The sequence below is a fragment of the Sebastes fasciatus genome, chromosome 20 (genome assembly GCF_043250625.1).
Source record: "Sebastes fasciatus isolate fSebFas1 chromosome 20, fSebFas1.pri, whole genome shotgun sequence".
Lineage (NCBI taxonomy): Eukaryota > Metazoa > Chordata > Actinopteri > Perciformes > Sebastidae > Sebastes > Sebastes fasciatus.
In genome coordinates this window covers 6,700,550-6,720,234 of record NC_133814.1, presented here as the reverse complement: position 1 = coordinate 6,720,234, position 19,685 = coordinate 6,700,550, and the positions used below count along the sequence as shown (strand labels likewise).

The following is a 19,685-nucleotide window of genomic DNA, read 5'->3' as shown; positions in this document are numbered from 1 at the left end:
GTTTATACTGTCTATATGTACGTATTTCCTTATACTCTTTAACCGTTATGGTCATCAATTTGTTTTTTTCTGAAACATCCTGTATTTCCTCATATTGCAAAGCCATGGTCGGGGCCATAGATTCTAACTTGCACAAACCTCAGACAGATAAAGGATCAATGAGTCAGGTGAACTACACAAACATATTCAACTTGAAAAGCAATTTCTGAAGAAATTGCGTTGTGAATGCTAGATGCTGAAGAGCTGACGCTACGCTGTAATGCTGGCTTAAATGTTGTGAGAAGAAGATGAAGTAGTAGGAATAGTTGGAAAAGTGGGAATGGGTTTAATTTGTATGAATATCATTGAAAAGTTGAATAATACCAATAGTGTATAAAAGATGTGGAATATTTTAAGGTTTTTGAATAGCTGACACTAAACTGCATTGCTGGCTTTAATCTGTATGAAGAAGGATACAGAATCAGAATCAAAAGATTATGAATCAGTAAATAAAAGTTGTAATTGCATGAAAAGCAGCTGAAGCCTTATTAATAGTTAGTTCTGAGTTCCCTGATAAGAAAGTTACCTTCTGTGGCTTTTATTTTGAAAAACTAGGTGAATCCTAGTTTCCTGATAACATACAAAAAGGGGAATTTTACCAAGCTCCAAACAAAGTTAAATATTTCAAAATGTACAATTGGGATGAATGAAAGTTGAATAATAGCCAGAATCTACGGAAGATATGGAACATTTTACAGTTTGAATGGAGTTTCTAGGTGAAAGTATGAATGAGCAGTGAAGAGTTGAAAATGTTTAATTTCTGAACATGTCTTCCATTCATTTCAATGGAGAATTTTTGATGAATTATGGTTAATAATTCAGAAAATATGAAAGTTATGAATGAGAAAAGTAATAGCCATCATGTCCTAATTGAGCTGCACGTTTTCATGTTTGAATGGAGTTTCTATGTTGAAAAATGTGGAACGAGTAGCGATGCAAAGAAGTGGTCTGACGACAAATAAAAATAGACTCAGTAGAATAACATATGTAACCCCTCTGCCCCTGCACTCTCTCTGCTACTAGGGGATGGAGAGGGGGGGGGTGGCAGTTTAACAAGCAGCATGCATTTTGGTCATTTTGCTTGCAAGGTGGATGGCAACCCCCCCTCAAATCTCCTACTGACAATAGTGCATGGTGTAATGGTTTTACCAACGCAACTAGTTTGTCAGAAGCAAAAAAAATGTGAAACGCTGCTTACACAGAACTTTGTATCAGAAAGCATTCTAGCTCTGCAATGGCACTGCCCTTCATTTCCTCCTCAGAAAGGGCGGTCAACAAGGTCTTCTTGAAATCGTTTTCTAGTTATAGTATGTCAAAAGGGGAAAAAAACATTCGCCATGCTCTTTTTATCATAGTGAACACCTTCCCACAACACAGAAATTAGATGTTTTCTTGGCTTCACAGTGGAGGAAGAGGCGAGGTGGAGGAGACATTCTGGGCTTTTCTTTTTGATTTCACTCCCCCGGTGGCACGACGGGCCTCTTCATGCAGGCGTTTTTACAGTGGCCCTGACACTGCTTGGTCAGTTACAGGAGATGAGGGTAGGCTGACTAACAAAGTTAAAGAATATGGGGTTTGTTATACGACCTTTTCAGATTGTGGGAGTTAAAAAGAGATGGGATGTTTTCTATCCAAACTTTGGAGTGTGCTCCCATGTCTCAGTTTGCAGCTGATCTGCAAACTGCTGAAAGACTTATTTTATGAGTCACTCTACATAACAGTTTTATTTTCGATCTGTTCTACCGTAGCAAAACGGACAAGCTGAGGATATTGTTTTATCACAGCTGGCAGTCTAAAAAGAGCAAACAAATTGAAAGGAAATTCATTTAGATTTCAACATTTGTCCCAAGATTTCAGCTGTGCTCTTCAGCAGCTCTTTTATGTCCACTTAACATTTTATTAATTCGCTTTCTGTTTCTCTCTCTCCCTCTTCCGTCAGCTGCCAAGTACAACGGTGAAGTCTACAACAAGCGCCGGCTGATGGTGGAGCTGCCAACGAAGGGCGGGCTTCCTCTCCAGCCAATGGGCAACTCCAGATCTTCCATGGGCAACATGTCGTCGATGACTCCTCCGATGACTTCCAACCCCATGGCTTCGAACCAAATGGCCTCCAATCCCATGAACCCCAGCATCACCCAGATGACCTCCATGGCCCCAATGACATCTATGATGCCCATGACCTCCATGACACCCATGACTTCCCTCACCCAGATGACCTCCATGAACCATATGACCTCCATGACCCCTATGACCTCCATGGCCCCTATGACTTCCATGACCCCTATGACCTCCCTTGGTCCACTGACTCCTGAGCCAGTGGCCACCTATGTCACAGAGATGCCCAGCATCTCTTCCATTTCAACCCTCCCGACGGAACGGCACATAGCCGGCGTTGGAGGACTAGGGGGACTCAAGCTGAATGGCCAGAAACCCAAAGGCAGCCATGGCCACGTGGGCCACAGCTCTCACAGCTCTCACACTCACAGTCATGGTCACAGCCACAGTAGCAAGCCGCCAGGACTCGGGGCTACCTCCCTGGCACACATGGCGGGGACCATGCCAGGTGGCATGTCCCTGGGTATCTCCAGGGCCGCCGAGACCGCCATTGGCCACGGCTCAGCTACAATGGGCCGCCCAATGGCGTACAGCTCCAACACAATCGCGGCTGGGCATACGATGGGGCTGGGGCTGAAGGCCTGGGATGGGACTGAGACGGTGGGCCGGAGGAAGACCTACGGCCACAAGAGGCCTCAGTGCACCGTGCTCGAGCCCAACCAGCTACACAGCACCAGAGGCCAAAGCCACAGCCAACACTTCCTCCCCACACAGCCCTACTTTGTGACCAACAGCAAGACAGAGGTGACTGTGTGAGAGAGGAAGAAAAGGAGAAAAACGAGGGGGAAAAGGATGCATGTGGAGTGGCGGCACAAGTAATCTCTTGAGTGGAGACGCCAACCCCAGTGTTGGTCAAAGGCGCAGATCTATGTGTGTGTTTATGTGGCTCGTCGGTATACTGGTGAATGTGGTGGGACAGTAACACTGTGTCCGAGTGGTCCTCGTTTCACAAACCGAGTTCACCAATCAAATCACTGAACGGACCTTTGTTGTCAAACACATGGCGTCCAAGTTGGTGGCATCTGTAACCATAACTTCAACGAACCTGGGATGTGTGTACACTTGTGGTGATATTAGAGTGTTGTCTCACAGCTAATATCTTCTCGGTAATGATACCTATATCTGAGCATTACCAGTGCAACACACGGATGATAAAGTGGGATACTGCTGATAATAAAATGGATTGGCTTTACGAACCAAACCTGAGAAGCAATATAAGGGATTAAGTGTAACGCACCGGAGCATCGTGGGAAAGAAGGAAACACAGCAAGTTTACCCACAAAACTCGCAACAACTGTTCTGCTCATCTGCCCAATAAAGCGTCGAATGGTTTGGAAGAACATTCCCTTATGATCCCGACTTCCCCAAATCTCCTGAGGGCTTTGAAACAGACACACATGATGAGGGCGCTGGGCTTTGGACTGCTGACATGCAGGGCTTTGTACTGTGGCTATTCAGAAGCGCCTTCATGAGATCTGCAGCTGAAGGTCGCCCCTTTTTTTCAACAAGGCTCCAGCATAGAGAATGGAGGCTGTCGTATACTGGCATTGTTCTGTTCTGATCTCGTCTGCGTGGCGACAGCTGGCCCAGAGGAGGGATAAGGAGGCGGGGAGGCAGCATCTGGATGATGCTGCGGCTAGCAGAGGCTCCACGGAGCGCGATTCTCGTACACTCACACAAACACATTCATGCACACGCAGACACATATTTCCACACAAACAAACAGAAACATATACTGTAGAAATACCGCACACCAGGGTTTGACCAAAATGGCTTTTAAAGAATGACACCAATAATTTTACAATTAAGTCACAGATGGCTGATATTTAGTTTAATTTACATATTTGTTATCTTTAAATTTGACAGTTTGCAATTAAAAAACTCGGTTCAGTGCTTCCCCAAGATTATGTTCTTATCGGTGAATTTAGACGGTCACAGTACTCTTGAATTAAACTTGAGAAAAATGTAACTTTCAGAAATGGCAGCTAAGTCAGAATGACCCATCTTATCTATTCAAGGACAGGGTACAGTTTTAGATACATAAATACTTTTGAATGAAAATTATTTACAATTAAAGTTGCACAATTAAAAGGGATAGTTTTGGGAAATACCACTTATGTCTGCATGTTAAATATGAAGCTAGAGCCAGCAGTAAGTTAGCTGAGCTCTAGCTTAGCTCAAAGACTGGAAACAGGGTGAAACAGCTAGCCTGGTTCTGTCCAATAGTACAATAACAAAATCTGCGTATACACGCATCGCAAAAGCTCACTAATTTATATATTATATCAAGTTTTTTATCCAAACAAAAATCAAACTGTAAAAAAGATACTTTGTGGTTTTTGTGCCAGACTATTTCTCTACAGGACACAGTAACTTCATCATATTGTCGCTGTAAGGCCGTCAGGCAACAAAGTGTTTCACTATTTCTTTAAAAGAATAAATAAATTGTGCAAAAAAAAAAAGCAGTTTTAATGTAGCTGTGGTCAGGAATTGCCTTGATCATTCTGGAAGTGGACAAAATGACCTATTGACCCTTTTACAACCGACGTCATGATTAAGTCACAGTGTTAGCTGGAGGCAAAACAGAGGTAACGATGCATCACCTCAGCGCAGTGGGCTACAGTTACACATTGAAAATGTCATCTGGCTGGGTTGTTGGGTGCCAGAATCAATATCGCATACATTTCAGATGACAAACTGTGATTGGAGGCTTTATCAAGCTGCAATATTGGCAAAGCCTTTCAGAGATGGAGATAAAACGTTGCTGATAGTTTAGCTTAGCCTTCTGCTAACCGTAATTAGCCATCATGGCGGCTGCACCGCAGCAGTGAGCTCACGAAGAAGGCCAAACTATTAAAAATATGGAGAGAAAATGTTGCTAATAGGCTAAACTGTTAAATATATGGAGAGAACATGTTACTAATGGACTTAACCACTAGAGTTGGGGAGGAAATGTTGCTAATAGTTTAGCCTTCTGCTAACCGTTGCCACAGCCATGAGCCTTTGGCTGCCGTTAGCATTAGCTAAACTATTAGCTATATTTTCTCCCCAACTCTGAAACGCTTCGCAGCCATTGTAAAACTCTCTTTTTGATTAGTCCGCCATTCTAAAAGTTGCGGTCCCTGAGAGTGAGTGACACACATCTCTATAGCCATATGTTAAAAAACAAGCCAACTAAACTTGCTAGCCAGCTTTAGCTAACGGGTTGTGAAAATCATTCTGCCTCCAGCTACGCTCTGCCACAGAAATAGGTCATCACGTTTAACAAACAGAAAAAGGGTCTATTAAATGAAAAATATGTTATATATAGGCTACGTATTAGTTTAAGGCAAACACAGACAGCACACATACAATATGGGTCTATTGAGCAATTATACGCCTAACAACATATTTCAGTAGGTGGACCGAATGTAAGCTTTATTGGCTTTTCAACATTTTATTTCTGCACAGATGTTGTATAGGATGTTATACTTCTCTCTAGTTTTCGACAAAAGCGAGAAACTACTGTGAAAAGTGGGTGTAACAGGAGTAAAAATACCACACTTTTTTAAGCTGGTATTAGAAGACACTGCCACAAGAAGACTTGATTAGATCACTCACTGTACCTGAGCTCTAGCTGGAAAAAAAAACACATCACAAACTGCAGAAAGAAAAAATCTATCTGGGTTACATGACTCAAACATAAAAATAAATCCTTAAGTCTGACAAATAGGCCAAATCTTCTAAGGGGCTTCTCGGAGCCTGTTTTTTTTGCTTGTTTTGTAATGATGTGAGATTTATTAGCAGCTGCAGCCGCGGTTATCATTTCGACCTTGTTATCTAAAGTGCTGCTTCCACCTCTAAGACCCCTCTTTACACTTGCGATTAAGATGCATTTTGAAGCGATCGGGTCGTAATCAAGACATTAAAATAGAAAAAGGAGACACGGTGAGGATGGATCATGATTGGATTGCTTAAACCATCTCTGTAGAGAGTAGATCCAACCAAAGCACAAGCAAAAAGGTGTAAATTGACAATTTTAAAACATGTAGATGTAAGAGAGGTGCACATGACAATCTGTTGATGATATAAGACACTGGATTTCAGTTAGACACATTTTCATCGGAAGCTCCAGCAGAGCCAGAGAGTCACTTTGAGTACACTGTGTATCCAGACATGTAGATCTGAGGTACAAACGGGGTCTAATACTACAGCTTCTGAATGAAAAGATGAAAACAGACGAGCCAGTTGGTGCGTAAGGTAAAGGGGGTCTACAGGAAGGGGATGTTTTTTTTGCCTCATGCTGTGGAACCCCCCGCTGCCTCGAGTGGTCACATGACTTGGAAACCTGAGACCAAATTGAAAGCATGGAACAGGATTTCAAGAAGTCATCAGAGCATTAAAAACACACCCACACCTTACACGTGCACACAAACACATTACAGGGTGGACTCTGCTTTCCCTCCGCTCCAACAGTGCCGAGCGGCAGGCGTCATCGCAGCAGGGAGACAAAAAAAGAGTCAGCACTGTTATCGCGCCTGTTGTATATGAAAGACTGTGAAACTCCAGACCATGGCCCCTTTGTAGCGATAACTTATTATGCTTTTTATATATATAAATATACATAGCCTCGCTCTCTTAATCTCTTTCTTTTCTTCACTTCTTTTCACCCCCTTTTTTTCCTCCTTCTTTTGCTCCCTCCATGTCTGAATGGAGAAATATCCGCGAGAAACAAACACGGGGCTGTGATGAATCTTTTCTGTGATAGTGGAGTACAGTCATGATGAGACAGTGAATAATAATAATTCGCCCCCCACCTTGAAAAGGCATGATTGGTTTTCCCCCCAGTGTGCATTGTGTTCCAGCAGGAAATATAAGTGATTGATTCTGTGTGCCAAAAAATGTAATTCATTTTGCAATTTTGTACCACTGTGTGTCCTCTTGAACACTGCGCACATTTCACTCTTTATAACTACTTTTTCTACGTGTGTGTGTGTGTGTGTGTGTGTGTGTGTGTGTGTGTGTGTGAATCCAACTTTGGCATATTGTCTCTGAAGAAGTCAAAACTCAAACAAACAAGACAAACAAAAATGCATCGCATAACAATGGAGATCACAATCCCCATAAACCTGTTTGCCTCCTATGAGAATCCTTTTGCAAATTTTGTTTTGTTTTTTTCCTCCACCTTGTATTCATGTCCTCCTCTTCTTGCCAGCTGGTGGTTTTGTTTGCAACAGAGTTGAGAAGCAGGTCAATGTTTGCTCAGAATGTGCATTATCGGACCCAATTGACTTAATCCAGCAAGGCGGAAATGTGGAAATATGAACCCTCCTTGCCATCACGTACTGTTCCGTCCTTAAAGCCCATTCAGCTCTGCAAAAGCAGCCACTGGAACAATTGGTAAGCGGGTGGGGGCAGTTGGTAAACAAAACAACCCCAAAAAAAAATTCATCCCTCACGGTAACAGCCAAAATAAACCCGATAGAAAGCGGGGAATTGGTTGCGCTGGCTGGGTCGCGGTTGATAGGGTCAGGGCCACAGATGAGTGGGTTCAGGAGGCAGTCATGTCTGACATTTTTCATCAGACGAGTCAGTCGGACAAAAAATGCCACAGCAGAGACTAAAGGACACAGGTAGTCTGCAGGCTCAATGCAGCCGGCTCTAACAGAGCCAGTAGGAGCTCTGGAACAGCCAGTGTTCGTCATTTATTGTGACATTCTCGGTTTTCTATGTTTTGACAACAACATTTGGTGATAAAATGTTGTGCTTATTATCGGTACTGGCTCAACATACTGTGATAAGTTTATTCAGTGGCTAATAAACAACTGTAAATACAACAAGGTCCAAAGAAAATGAGGTAGATGTGCATTATTCCTTCTCATTTTGGAGTGCTTTTGTAATTTGAAGGACAATTTTATAGAGATGGTTTCTTTATGGTTTCCACTAATGTTTCTGAGATAGATATCCTTATTTCCAGCAGGGGAGCAGCATAACCTATCATGAATAGATAGGGTATATGAATGACTTCTTTATGGTATCATATACGAAATACATCTATGATTAACTGATTTTGCAATGGCCCGGTCACCACCAATTTAAACTGCGAAATCAGTTCATTTCAATGGCATGGCCGTGATCTGTAGATTCGCTCATGGAGAAAAGTAAATCCATCAATGTAAAGGCTCATACACCGGTCGTAGCTATACCTACGAAAAGTAATGCACTTTAATTCATATAAATAATCCCACGAATTTCGTACGTAATCCATGTAATCGTGAACCAGGAAGTATGAAGAGCAAAAAAACGTGTCGTAGGGAGTAAGTTAGGGTAGGTCGGTGGGTGAAAAAGAAACGGACTTTCGCCCAGAACACATTGATTTATTTGCCACGGAACCTTTGTTATGCCACTTCCGTAACCCTAACGTTGATTTGCCACGTAACTTCCGCACTTAAGTTACGCCACTTCCGTAGTGATATTAACCCAAACTTTGACTTATTTGTCACATAACTTCCGCACTTAAGTAACGCCACTTCCGTAGGGATTTTAACTCAAACGTTGACTTATTTGTCACTTAAGTAACGCCACTTCCGTAGTTATTTTAACCCAAACCAAACATTTTTCCTAAACCTAACCAAGTTGTTTCCTGTGAAGATGGAAGTTTATTTTGAAAAGACTGCATGCATGTAACGAGCGGAAACTAACACGTGTTGCTGGGCATTCGTCGCATGTTGCTGGACATTAGTAGGAACTCACAAAAAATGAGGAATAACTTTTGCATAAGATATCATACAAACTGTTGTATGAAGATACGTTGATCCATGCAAATGTATCGTGTTGAGTTTGGTGAACTTTGAAATGTGAATTTGCGCTGTCGACCAATAACAAGCCCTCAAAGCCAGAGAGTCCAAAAAGGACAAAGTTGTCATTGCTTATCAGCTGTTTTGCGCCGTTCAGTTTTATTTAACCTTAAGTATAAACTGTTCTACAAAAGAGGCATGGTTTGCAGACAGCTTGGGGCTGCTGGTACAAATAAGTCTTTAAGAAGCTTGGAGAGCCACTACGCCACTACAGGTCTAGAACCACATATTTCGCGAAGATACGTGGATGACTTTCACAGTTGGTGTGACCAGGCCTTTAGTGAAACTAGTCAATCAGAAAGTCCCTCACCCAGCTGGCCACTCTGTAGTAACTGACACCCTGCAGTATAGTGTCAGTGATCCCTTTCACCTCTGAGTGTCTTACTACCTACCGTGACACTGCCAAATGAGTTCCAGAATTAGGGATGACCACTCAGTGTGAACTCATTGCTCCAAATCATTCAGGTCCTGATTGCCCCTGAAGGTGCACTGCCTGCCACAGCTCAAAGCTTTTTTTTCTGTATTATTCTTTTTTCTTGCTGCCTGAATGGAAGTAAAATGGAGGTGCAATTGGCCTAATTATAGGAATCAAGACCCAAGTTAGAGGGTGCCGCGGTTCACCGGCACATTGATCACCAACAGAGGCAGGAGCAGGAATCAGGCCAGTCGAGCATGCAGCCTGAAGTTATGTAGTGTTAATGCTGGATCTGATTTGGCCTTGTGACCTGGAGTTAATAACTATTATTATATTCTGTGTGTTTTGTTTTTTTAAGAATGCAATATTTGACTCAATTTACACCCATCTTATCAATATTAATCAAAGTGAGACCTATCTATCTAGTCACTTTATTCAATTAAAGTAAGTAAAGTAAGAAAAGTAAAAAAGATTCTGTCAAGGACATTCCAAACTAAGTGACAAATTGAAACAAAAAACTGCAGTGAGCGCTGCGTTCAGCCTTGTATGTTTTGTCCCACTTTGCTATGAAGCATTGCACACCAGCTACCTTGGTAACACAAGCTACCTAGCTTGAGCTACGTGCAGTTTGTTTATGTCACACTACAGGATTGTTTTTACTATATATTTTTCTGCATGATCTACCTTTTCTTTTATCATGGTCCAGACTGCTACACTGTGTCCCTTGCTACTGCTGACCCCTCCCCACTGCCATATGTGCCCTCCAATTAGGGCCGTGTATTGGCAAGAAACTGGCAATACGATACGTATCACGATACGGGGGTTGCGATTCAATATATTGCGATGTATTGCGATACTGTAAGCATGGCGATATATTGAGATTTTTTAAAATCTATTTTTAGGAAAACTGTCATAGTATAAAAAACACACCACCGTATGCATATAATCTCAGTAAAAAAAAAAACTTTTTTATGCAATCAGAACATCTGCATTTGCATTCATCACAGTCCCTGTTACATGCAACATCATAGCATTTCTTTGAGAGGACGCACATCTTTGCAAATGAAATAAAGTAAGTTAATCTTTGCATGTAAACTATTAAAAATCGATTGGCTTTTTGAGAATCGATACAGTATCACAATACTAATATCGCAATACTCAATATTTTCTTTCACCCCTACCTCCAACACACTACTTTTCACCAATTGTGAAGAGCTTTACCGAAACTACTTACATCCCATCCCCCCCTTTGCATAGGTGCACCAACCAACCAATAAGCGCAACGACAATGATCCCCGACTGGCTTCCCACCTGCAAAACACTGCCAATCGTGCTCTGCCCGGGGTCGAACACAGGTCCTCAGCCTTGCATCGCCTGAGCCACCTGCCTCTCATAGCCATGTAGCCACCACTGTGCTCATTTTTTATGTGCTCTTCTCTTAGGGCGTATTCACACCTGCCTTGTTTAGTTCGGTTGAATCGAACCCTGGAGCGTTTACCCTCTCGGTGCGGTTCGTTTGGGCAGGTGTGAACACAGCATTCACACTCGGGTGCGGACCAAAAAAAAGCTTCCAAACGAACTGCGGTACGCTTCGGTACGCTTCGTTTGTGGTGAGAACATGATCCGACCTCGATCCGGCCCAACTGGAGAAAGCATTGCGCCTTTTAGGATTAAACCAGCTCCGGTAGCAAGCTGCGCTGTGCATGTCAACACCAGACACCAGAAAAAATTACTACAAAAGAGCCTGCGCTTGCCCTCGCTATTCAAAACAGTACTAAACAGGTGTAACGTCAGGCTGTGTTGAAGACCATCGGCATACCTGATGGATCTTTGGAAATATTTTCGGCCGATTGGCATGTCCCAGTTTAGGAGGGTTAATGCACGACTCCTCCTCCGGCGACTCCAGTGCATCAATACATTGTTTTCCAGTCGCGCCTCAATTTCAAACTGTATCGTTTGCCTTGAGTGGAAAATTGCTACGAGGTAAAAGAAAAAAAAAAAGATGACAAGGGCCAAGATCAAGCCGCGTAGTTGGCCCTCCATTGTTGCGTTATGGAAGTCTGCTCTTCTTTGTTTACTTCCAGGAGTTTGCCAGCGTGGAAATTCTGACCAATAGAGATCAGTTTCTTTGCGCACCAACATTTTGGTCCACTTGTAACGCTGCCATGTGAACACAAACCAAACTCGAGGCAATATGCAACATGATAACAATTTGGTCCCTGATTCGGAGCAAAGCGAACGAACTACAGGTGTGAAAACGCCCTTACTGCAGTGTTTTGAGTCTGTCTGGATTCATGTCAAAAAGCAAAGACCAACAGTGGCAGACGAGCGAGAGAGATTTTAATGAAATGTCTTGAAACAAGACAGAGAAAAAAAGCTGCTGAACTCACCTACCTACCTACAAAATACACATTAACAAGTACCAGCAATGGCAGAACTAGAGAATTACAAAAGCTTATACTTCCACTAGCCCACACAAGCCTCACTGAGAGGCAGAAAGTGGCAGGTGAGATGTGAATGGAATATATAAAAATTGGGATTGTGGTCCAAATTCTCCTCTCTAGCTTTAGCAGAGAGAGAGAGAGGCTTATTAATACAAAATAAAGCAACCCCCATTAGACAAGTTGTGCTGAAATCAAGCCTCTCTTGTTCAGCAGAGCAGACAGGCAGCAGTCGGGAGAAAACCACATAGCGGTATATCTACAAGGAATATTCAATAAGAGGCAGAAAAAAAAAAGGAGCTGTACTGGGACCAGTGGCCTGGGGGGGCTTTACGAGTTCTCACTGTGGTCTTTAATCACCGAAACCCGGAGTGGGGAAGAGCTTTGGTGCTGCGACGGGGACTTGAGTCCACAGTGGCACACAAAGACAGAAAAGGGACTTAATGTCAACACTTGATTGGGAGGAAGCTTTGAATTATTGATGTCGCAAAAAACGTTGGCGGCGGCGCGGCACGTGAGGGCTAACAGCTCCATTTGTGAATCAGAGATGACTGTTGGCTCACACACACACATTTTATGTTGTATTGTTTTGATCATTAATGCAGAGTATATTCACAATCAATCACTGATTCCTCCAGACAAATTGGCCATTACTAACGAACATGCACTGGAACATATTTGTCAGCTCCTTTCGGGCTGAGTATTTGCTTACACTGTGTATCCCGTTTAAGCTGAAGACGTGAAGCATGGCTTGTTCTTGATGTCAGACTGAATCAGGACAATGCAGTTGTCTGTAAATATTCATTTCTTGGTGGGGAGGTATAGTGAAGAAAGTCTCTGTTTTTTCCACCCTTAAATCACAGCAGATAAAAATGCAGAATACTCTCTTCATTAAAGAAAAGAAAGAGCAGCGTTCTCAAGATCAGAAAGTGGGATATGTACAGTACATCTGGGATGACACTAAAGGGCTCAAACACCAGGTTTTCCTCCACTCTTTTCTTTTCTATCCTTTACCGTCGCTGTTTGCTGGACTCCGTAGCGTTGTAAACCATTTACAGCCTACGAGGAGCGGCATCTGTATGATCAAAAAAAATATATATCGGTATATTATCAAAGGGGTTTTTCTCGTCAGCTATGTTTACGACTTTGTATAGCATCAGTCTTTATGCGCAATGTTTTCACCAATCTGGAGCTTTCTGCACACGGGAGACAGAGGAGATGCAGTGTTTGTTGTCCAGTAACGCTCCACATCTGTTTTAAAAAGTTTTTTTTGCTCCTATGGTGTGCTTTATATGTATGATTTTTTTTTTTTTTTTTAAATTATCATAAACCTATATTAAATATACTTGCTGTTAGAATAAACGGAAGGTTTTCAATCACGGCGGATGTGAGAAAAAAAATAAATCTTCGGGTTATTGACCTCTGCTAGGGATTTTCCATTACCTTTTGAAGAATCAATAAGCTATTTGCGATATGACTACTATCCATTAGCGAGCATATCCTTTTATAGAACCACTCATTGATTAACTCATTTTCGGTGTTAATCATGCATTACATACAAAGTTATACGAGAATCCAATTTTCTATTTTTGATGTCCGGACCAGTTTGTGGTATTTATGCATATGTGTATATGGATACATAATATGGCCCCCCGACACTGCATTTATGAGTGACTAGTAAAGCATATTTTCTATGGTAGAGCCCATCTCCCACTATTGTTTGCACAGTAGCTTATATTATGCACCGTGATGCCCCATTGTCCTTTTACTGTTTACTGACTTTATAATTTGTGACATTAAGTTATGAAAAAGCTGTATTTTGGTACTATTCAGATATTGTTAGAAAAAGAGATATAGCAGACGTTTTGTCCCAGAAATATATTACCATAGTGTTTCTATGAATTTGTCTGTTTTCCTTATTTTGGGGAGGGGTGACAGGGATATTTTTCTGTTCTTCTTTTGTTGATGATTTGCCATCTGACAGTATATCACCATTGTTCTATATACGACTTTCTTACGTGGCAATAAAAGATGACTTATGTAAAAAAAAAAAAAAAATTGCTCCTCTCTTTGCCGTCCTTTCGTGTCTCTTTTATTCTCTGTTGTTTCTTTGTCCCTTTGTCCTCAGCAAATCCGCAATCCTTCAGCTCTTCTTTATTCCCCTCTCCTTTTTCCTCTACGTATCTCCCCTCCCACTTTCCTCCTCTCTGTTTCCCTTGGCTCTCTACTTCCAAGCAAACATTTGATGTTAAATAGACGTTGTTAGTGCAGATTGGACTAACTTCGGAAACACATTTATATATAGCAGCAAAGGAAATGCTGAAAGGACGTTCATAGTCAGCTGCTTCCTGCTTTGTGTTTTTTTGAGGTTGACACCTGAATGTCTTACAGATGTCAATTCAAACAAATTCTCAAATTAGTTTTTCCTATTCTTGTCCGTTAAATGCTGCTAAGTTAGCACCTCTTTCTCTATTTTCTTCACAGTGAGCATTTGACAGATGGCAATATGCATTCTCCATCTGTATAATTTAAAATTGATATAATATTTTAATTAAATAAAACACATTTGATACTATTTATGGTCTGCATTTTTTCAGCAACAGTCATTCAATGTATTTAAATTCAGTAATTACTAGAGATGTCACGATACCAGGAATTAGTAGTTAATAACAGTAACAGTGAATTTCCACTATTTTTTTTAATACCAATTCGATACTACAGTAAAAACTAAAGTAAAACAATAAATCCCATGTACTTCAACACACACTCCTTTTATTACTGTTTGCGTACTGGTTTTTATCTTTATCTTTTATTCGGATCTCCATTAGCTGTGGCCAAAGCCCAGCTACTCTTCCTGGAGTCCACTCAAACCACCAATACTATTCTAGCACAACTTGAACTATACTAGTTCAATTATCTTGCTTGACATGCCCATGCAGTGTTCCATGTCATCATGGCTCTTCACACTACAGTGCTTTTCAACCTGTTTGTTTTCACCTTAGGAAGTGTGAATCTACCTTCAGTTGGCATGCCTGGTACTATAATCATGTTCATCAGAACTGAAGCATAATTGTTTATATAATACCCTTGGCATGTTAGTTACCGATATATTTCTAATGAATTTAAGCAACGAGGCAGTAAATCTGTCTTTTCGTTTTAACCGTGATAGACTGTTATGCATGTAATTGACATTAGTTGTATATGAACAACGAAGTAAACAACGTGCTGCCTTATTCTGAGCAATTTGCAACTTCTTTATGTGTGACACGTCAGCACTAGACCAAACCTTTAAGCAATAGTCCAGATGAGATAAAACAAGTGTTTTAATGACATTTCCCCTTACATTTGAATTTAAAACATTTGAACATCTCCCTATAACGGCATGCCCATTTTACTGACCACCTTACCTAAACAGGTAAGAAACAGATAGAAAGTTTAACAGGTCATAATTCCCTCTTTATTGTCTGTTTTATATTTCTGTATTTATTCAACTTTCTCAGCAAAAACTACATTTTACAAGATTGCATTTGAACATCACGATAACATTTACATTCGCCAACTCATTTTTACTGAAAAGAGACTGAATGCATCATAAAGTAATCAATGGCACGTCCCCTGTTGAAATGGGCAGGGCGAGAGGTAGTTAACGTTAACTGTTAGTAGCTGGTAAGTGGTAACTAACGCTAACTAGCTCTCGTCCTGCCGATTCAACGTGGATTTGTTGTTCACAATGCAGCACTATCAGGGAAAAGATAGGCTGACGTGATAGTGAGTAGTAGATAGCGAGTTTACAACGTCCCAAACACATTTTCGATGTTAACGACGTTAATCTCGAGCCCTGACGGTACTGTAGAAAAACGAGTAAGGTCACGTTTTCAGAATTTTGGCATCGACTTGGTACCGAGGTATCAGTTCTCGTGACATTCCTAATAATTACCCCTCTATACAGTAGTCTTCATTGTTAGTGGCGGGGTCCGCCATTCCCGTACAGGATTTAAATTGTCTACCGTGACATGGGGGTTTGTAAATTCACCTTATTCATATCAGCATCACTGTTTGCTTTTCACTGAATTACGTTACTGCTAATGATAACCCAACACTTCCTACAGCTGCTGCTACACATTAAAAGCGTTGACATAGTGAAACATTGGGTGGCTTTTATTGTGAAGCAGTAAGAAGAAACACAATGTATTTGTCACAATGACAATAATCGTTCATCAAAAATGCATCTGCAAAGAAAGACATGGTTAGTGCCTGCATTTTCTGACACCAGATCAGTTTTAAATATTGCATGAAGCTTGAGCTGTTAGTTAATGATGGAAAAATGACATTAATTAGCATTTCTTCTTTATTAAAACAATGCAAGTTTGTTTGCCTGAGCTGTAAACAGATACTCTTTTGTTGTATTTCTGACAAAGTAGCTGCTCACGTAAGAGTGTAACATTCTGGGACCTGTAGTGTTATATCACATTATTTTAGGGCTTAATTTATGCTTGCCTTTATGCTTTTTTGCATATAGTTGTCTCAACATCACCTTTTGGAGTTTTAGAGATTATTTTTGGCAGTATGCCTTTCATTCAACAGAACTTCAGAGATAAAAGGTCCCAGGGAAGATGAAATGTGCCTCATTCTACAAAGTCACTATATTCAAATCAACATCTATTCTCCATAAATCCCGGGTCCTCTCCTCTCGTACCTCTTTCCCCTGCCGCTTCCCCTCATGCATGCAGAGCCGAAGCCAGAGAGTTAATGTGTCCTTGGGCTTCAAACGTAAGATCCGTGCCAGACTTAAATCAAACCTACTGTTTGGTTGTAAATATTGTTTTTTTTAACTTTCAAACTGTGCATGCAAGGTAAAAAAAAACAACCAACAAACAAGAAACCATCTATTAACTGCACACAAACGTTTGCCTTCACACCCGTCCAAATACAAACACACACCACAACAGACACGCACATTCACACAATGTGAGTTTACACTAATTACTCAGGCTGCCAGTGCTATTGGCAGCGAGGAAACAGTCCAGGGAATTTAACTCAAAACAAAGCAAACCTGCTTTTCCCTCCCGCTCCCCTGCCAATCCCTCTTTACCTTCCTGAATCCTGCTCAGCAGAGCGGAGCTGCACAACAAGAGCTTTCTGTGTGTTTTTAAGCCATCTGGCACTGATCTCCACTTCTACCGTCAGGGGGTATCATCACCATCATCATCACAATCATCATCATCATCTTTTGGTAGTTGTTTTGGTTCTCGCTGGTCTTTTTCATCAGTTCTGCCAACAACATTATCATCATGAACATGTTATGATCACCACTGTCATCATCATCATCCATCAATCACCGTCAACTTCCCAGACTTCAGTTTATTTGTATAACTAAAGTTATGAAAAAAACCAAAGGACTGGACCGGCTTGCTGATATAGGCCTAATTGTCCAAATTTAGTCCGGAATAAAAAAAATACTTCCAGGTATTTCAAAAACACTTGATGTTGGAAGCAAGGGCGCCATGATATGACTTGATCTGTGCTGTGTATGCAGGTGTAAGTATTTAGTTCAATAACCCAGCACAGTTTGCAGGAATTTTTTTTTGCATTAGGGATGTTAATAATTAACCGTTCAACCGTTAACTGACATTAAGAATTCAAACCGATTAACGCTATCGGTTACACGGTTAAAATAAATATTAATAATTAATTAAAGAGCTGAGCAAAACTCAGAGGAGCGGCTTGTTACTTAAAGGAGAAAAGCTGGTCCACCTTAAGAGAGCCAACATTTTTTTCTAGCGCCTGGGTTGAATAACACAGCATGACCAACGCAATAATGAGATTAATCTTCTATCGTTTTGATAAGTAGGTTCAAATTTGAATGTACCAGCTCTGACAGCCCGGGGCAAACATTAACACTTAGTTATCTTACGGTGTGGCTGCCGGATTCCAACTCTTTTGGAGAGTAGTGACAGTGTGTATTTGACCAGTTAATTGAGTACTTTTAGTTTTTAGAGATTTTAATGAATTTTCTGCTTTGGTTAATGGTTTCTTGTAATGACACTTGTGAATTATGTATGTAAAGTAGGATATCATCTGCGTATAAACTAATATGTTAAAATCACCTCCAATTCAATTCAGCTCCAATGATAATTTAATGAATTTAGTGAGTCTCTGAAATGATATAGGGGTGTGAAGAATTTCTTATGAATCAATATTGATACACCTCTTTGTATTTAATTAGAAGCAGCAGAGAAAACTGAATTCTGGTTACTTTAATCGATGGTCGTGAGAGTTTGATATGCGGGTTTCTTGAAGAAGGCAAGTGTCTGGTTTTAATTTATTTACATGATTAAATATTTAATTCCTTTTAGCTTGTGAGCTTATCCCACATATATTCCATTTTAGGAATTTAAATGGAACAATGATTTGGGTGCGTTTTGTGGGTCTGTAAGTGAAGGTAAAGAATACATCTTTATATTTAAACATTTTGGTATTTTTTTTAATAAGTCAGCTGAAGCATTCCAATTCACTGCACAGCACATCAATTATGTAGCGAAAACAGCACTCAGCTTTTCAGAAATTGCATGTTATTCTCATGGCCCAAGGCAGCAAAAATCAGCGTCTGTGAAAATGAGCCATTCTCTTCCAAAGCTTAAGACCAGGAGGAGTCAGACTCTAATCTGCGAGTAAGAAAGCAATGTACAGCCTGGAGGGATACCACTGACAGCGACGCTGGGACTCACTTTGTCGTCTCTTCCACTGTTTGTTTGAACTTTGAGATCCAAGGGAGCTACGCTTCATAACATAGTAATGTTGTCTGTTTGAATTTAGAAATGTGCCCTGATAGTCAGAATATATCATGTTTGATTCTGTTGAGCTTTATATATTTTTTTTTTTCACATCTTTTGTTGAGCTTATTTTTTCCCCCTTTTGCCCGTTCATCTTTTATCCTGCATTACAGATTAGGAAGAAAATTGTGAATAGAAGAAAAATAGAAAATATTATGACCAAAAAGAAGGTTTAAAGAATCCAGAGCAAGACGCTTGAGGTTCTGCAAGTTAAAAAGGTACCATTTTTGGAATCTTTGGAGAAATTTACTATCAGACATAGACAGACTTGACAAAGACAGAAAAAAAAAGAAAGCCGATTAGACAAAAGAGCATCTTAGACAGAGTCCATTTTTTTATGGAGCTATCCTGCATTGCAGATGCCTCTTGGCAAATTGTGAATGGAAATTTGGAGAAAGAAAATAACCAAAAATAGAGTTCAACGAATTCAACGCCAGACACTTGGACTTGGAATGGACTTGCATTTATACAGCGCTTTTCTAGTATACCACTCAAAGCGCTTTACACTACATGTCAGCTTTCAACCATTCACACACACATTCATACACTGATGGCAGAGGCTACTAAGGTTCCAACTATGCCCATCTGGATGTAATCTAAATCTCATTCACACGCCGATGGCTATGCCTCCAGGAGCAACTTGGGGTTAAGTGTCTAGCTCAAGGACACATCGACATGTGACCCCGAGCAGCCGGGGATCGAACCACCGACCTTCCGATTGGTCGACAACCTGCTCTACCCTCTGAGCCACAGCCGCCCCTTGAGGTTATATAGAAACTTATTATAAAAAATACACTTAGATATGTATAGATGAGAAGAAAATGGAAAGATTCGAGAATAAATTGAGTAATAAAAGCAGAAAGTAGTTCAAATAAATAGGTGAAAATACTAGGTCTGTCAAGGTCAACATGATAACGCGTTTGTTTTAACGCCACTAATTTCTGTAACGCATTTAAACAACTTGCGATTTTTAGGTTGTAGCGGGCTCATTTTAAAGCTAAAGTGA

At 40.9% G+C, this 19,685-nt stretch overlaps 1 protein-coding gene and 1 long non-coding RNA gene across 5 annotated transcripts in view; one reads left to right on the top strand and one right to left on the bottom strand.

Annotated features, from left to right (window-relative positions):
* The window catches only part of shisa9a (shisa family member 9a), a 71,860-nt gene extending 58,711 nt beyond the window's left edge, over positions 1-13,149 (top strand). The window contains exon 4 of the mRNA XM_074620630.1: positions 1,979-13,149. Coding sequence (XP_074476731.1) covers positions 1,979-2,910 — 932 coding nt within the window. The 3' untranslated portion in view covers positions 2,911-13,149. The remainder of the gene's footprint in view (positions 1-1,978) is intronic.
* Positions 1-19,685, bottom strand: part of LOC141758872 (uncharacterized) — a 174,452-nt gene that overhangs the window by 57,588 nt on the left and 97,179 nt on the right. The gene's annotated exons all lie outside the window — the stretch shown is intronic.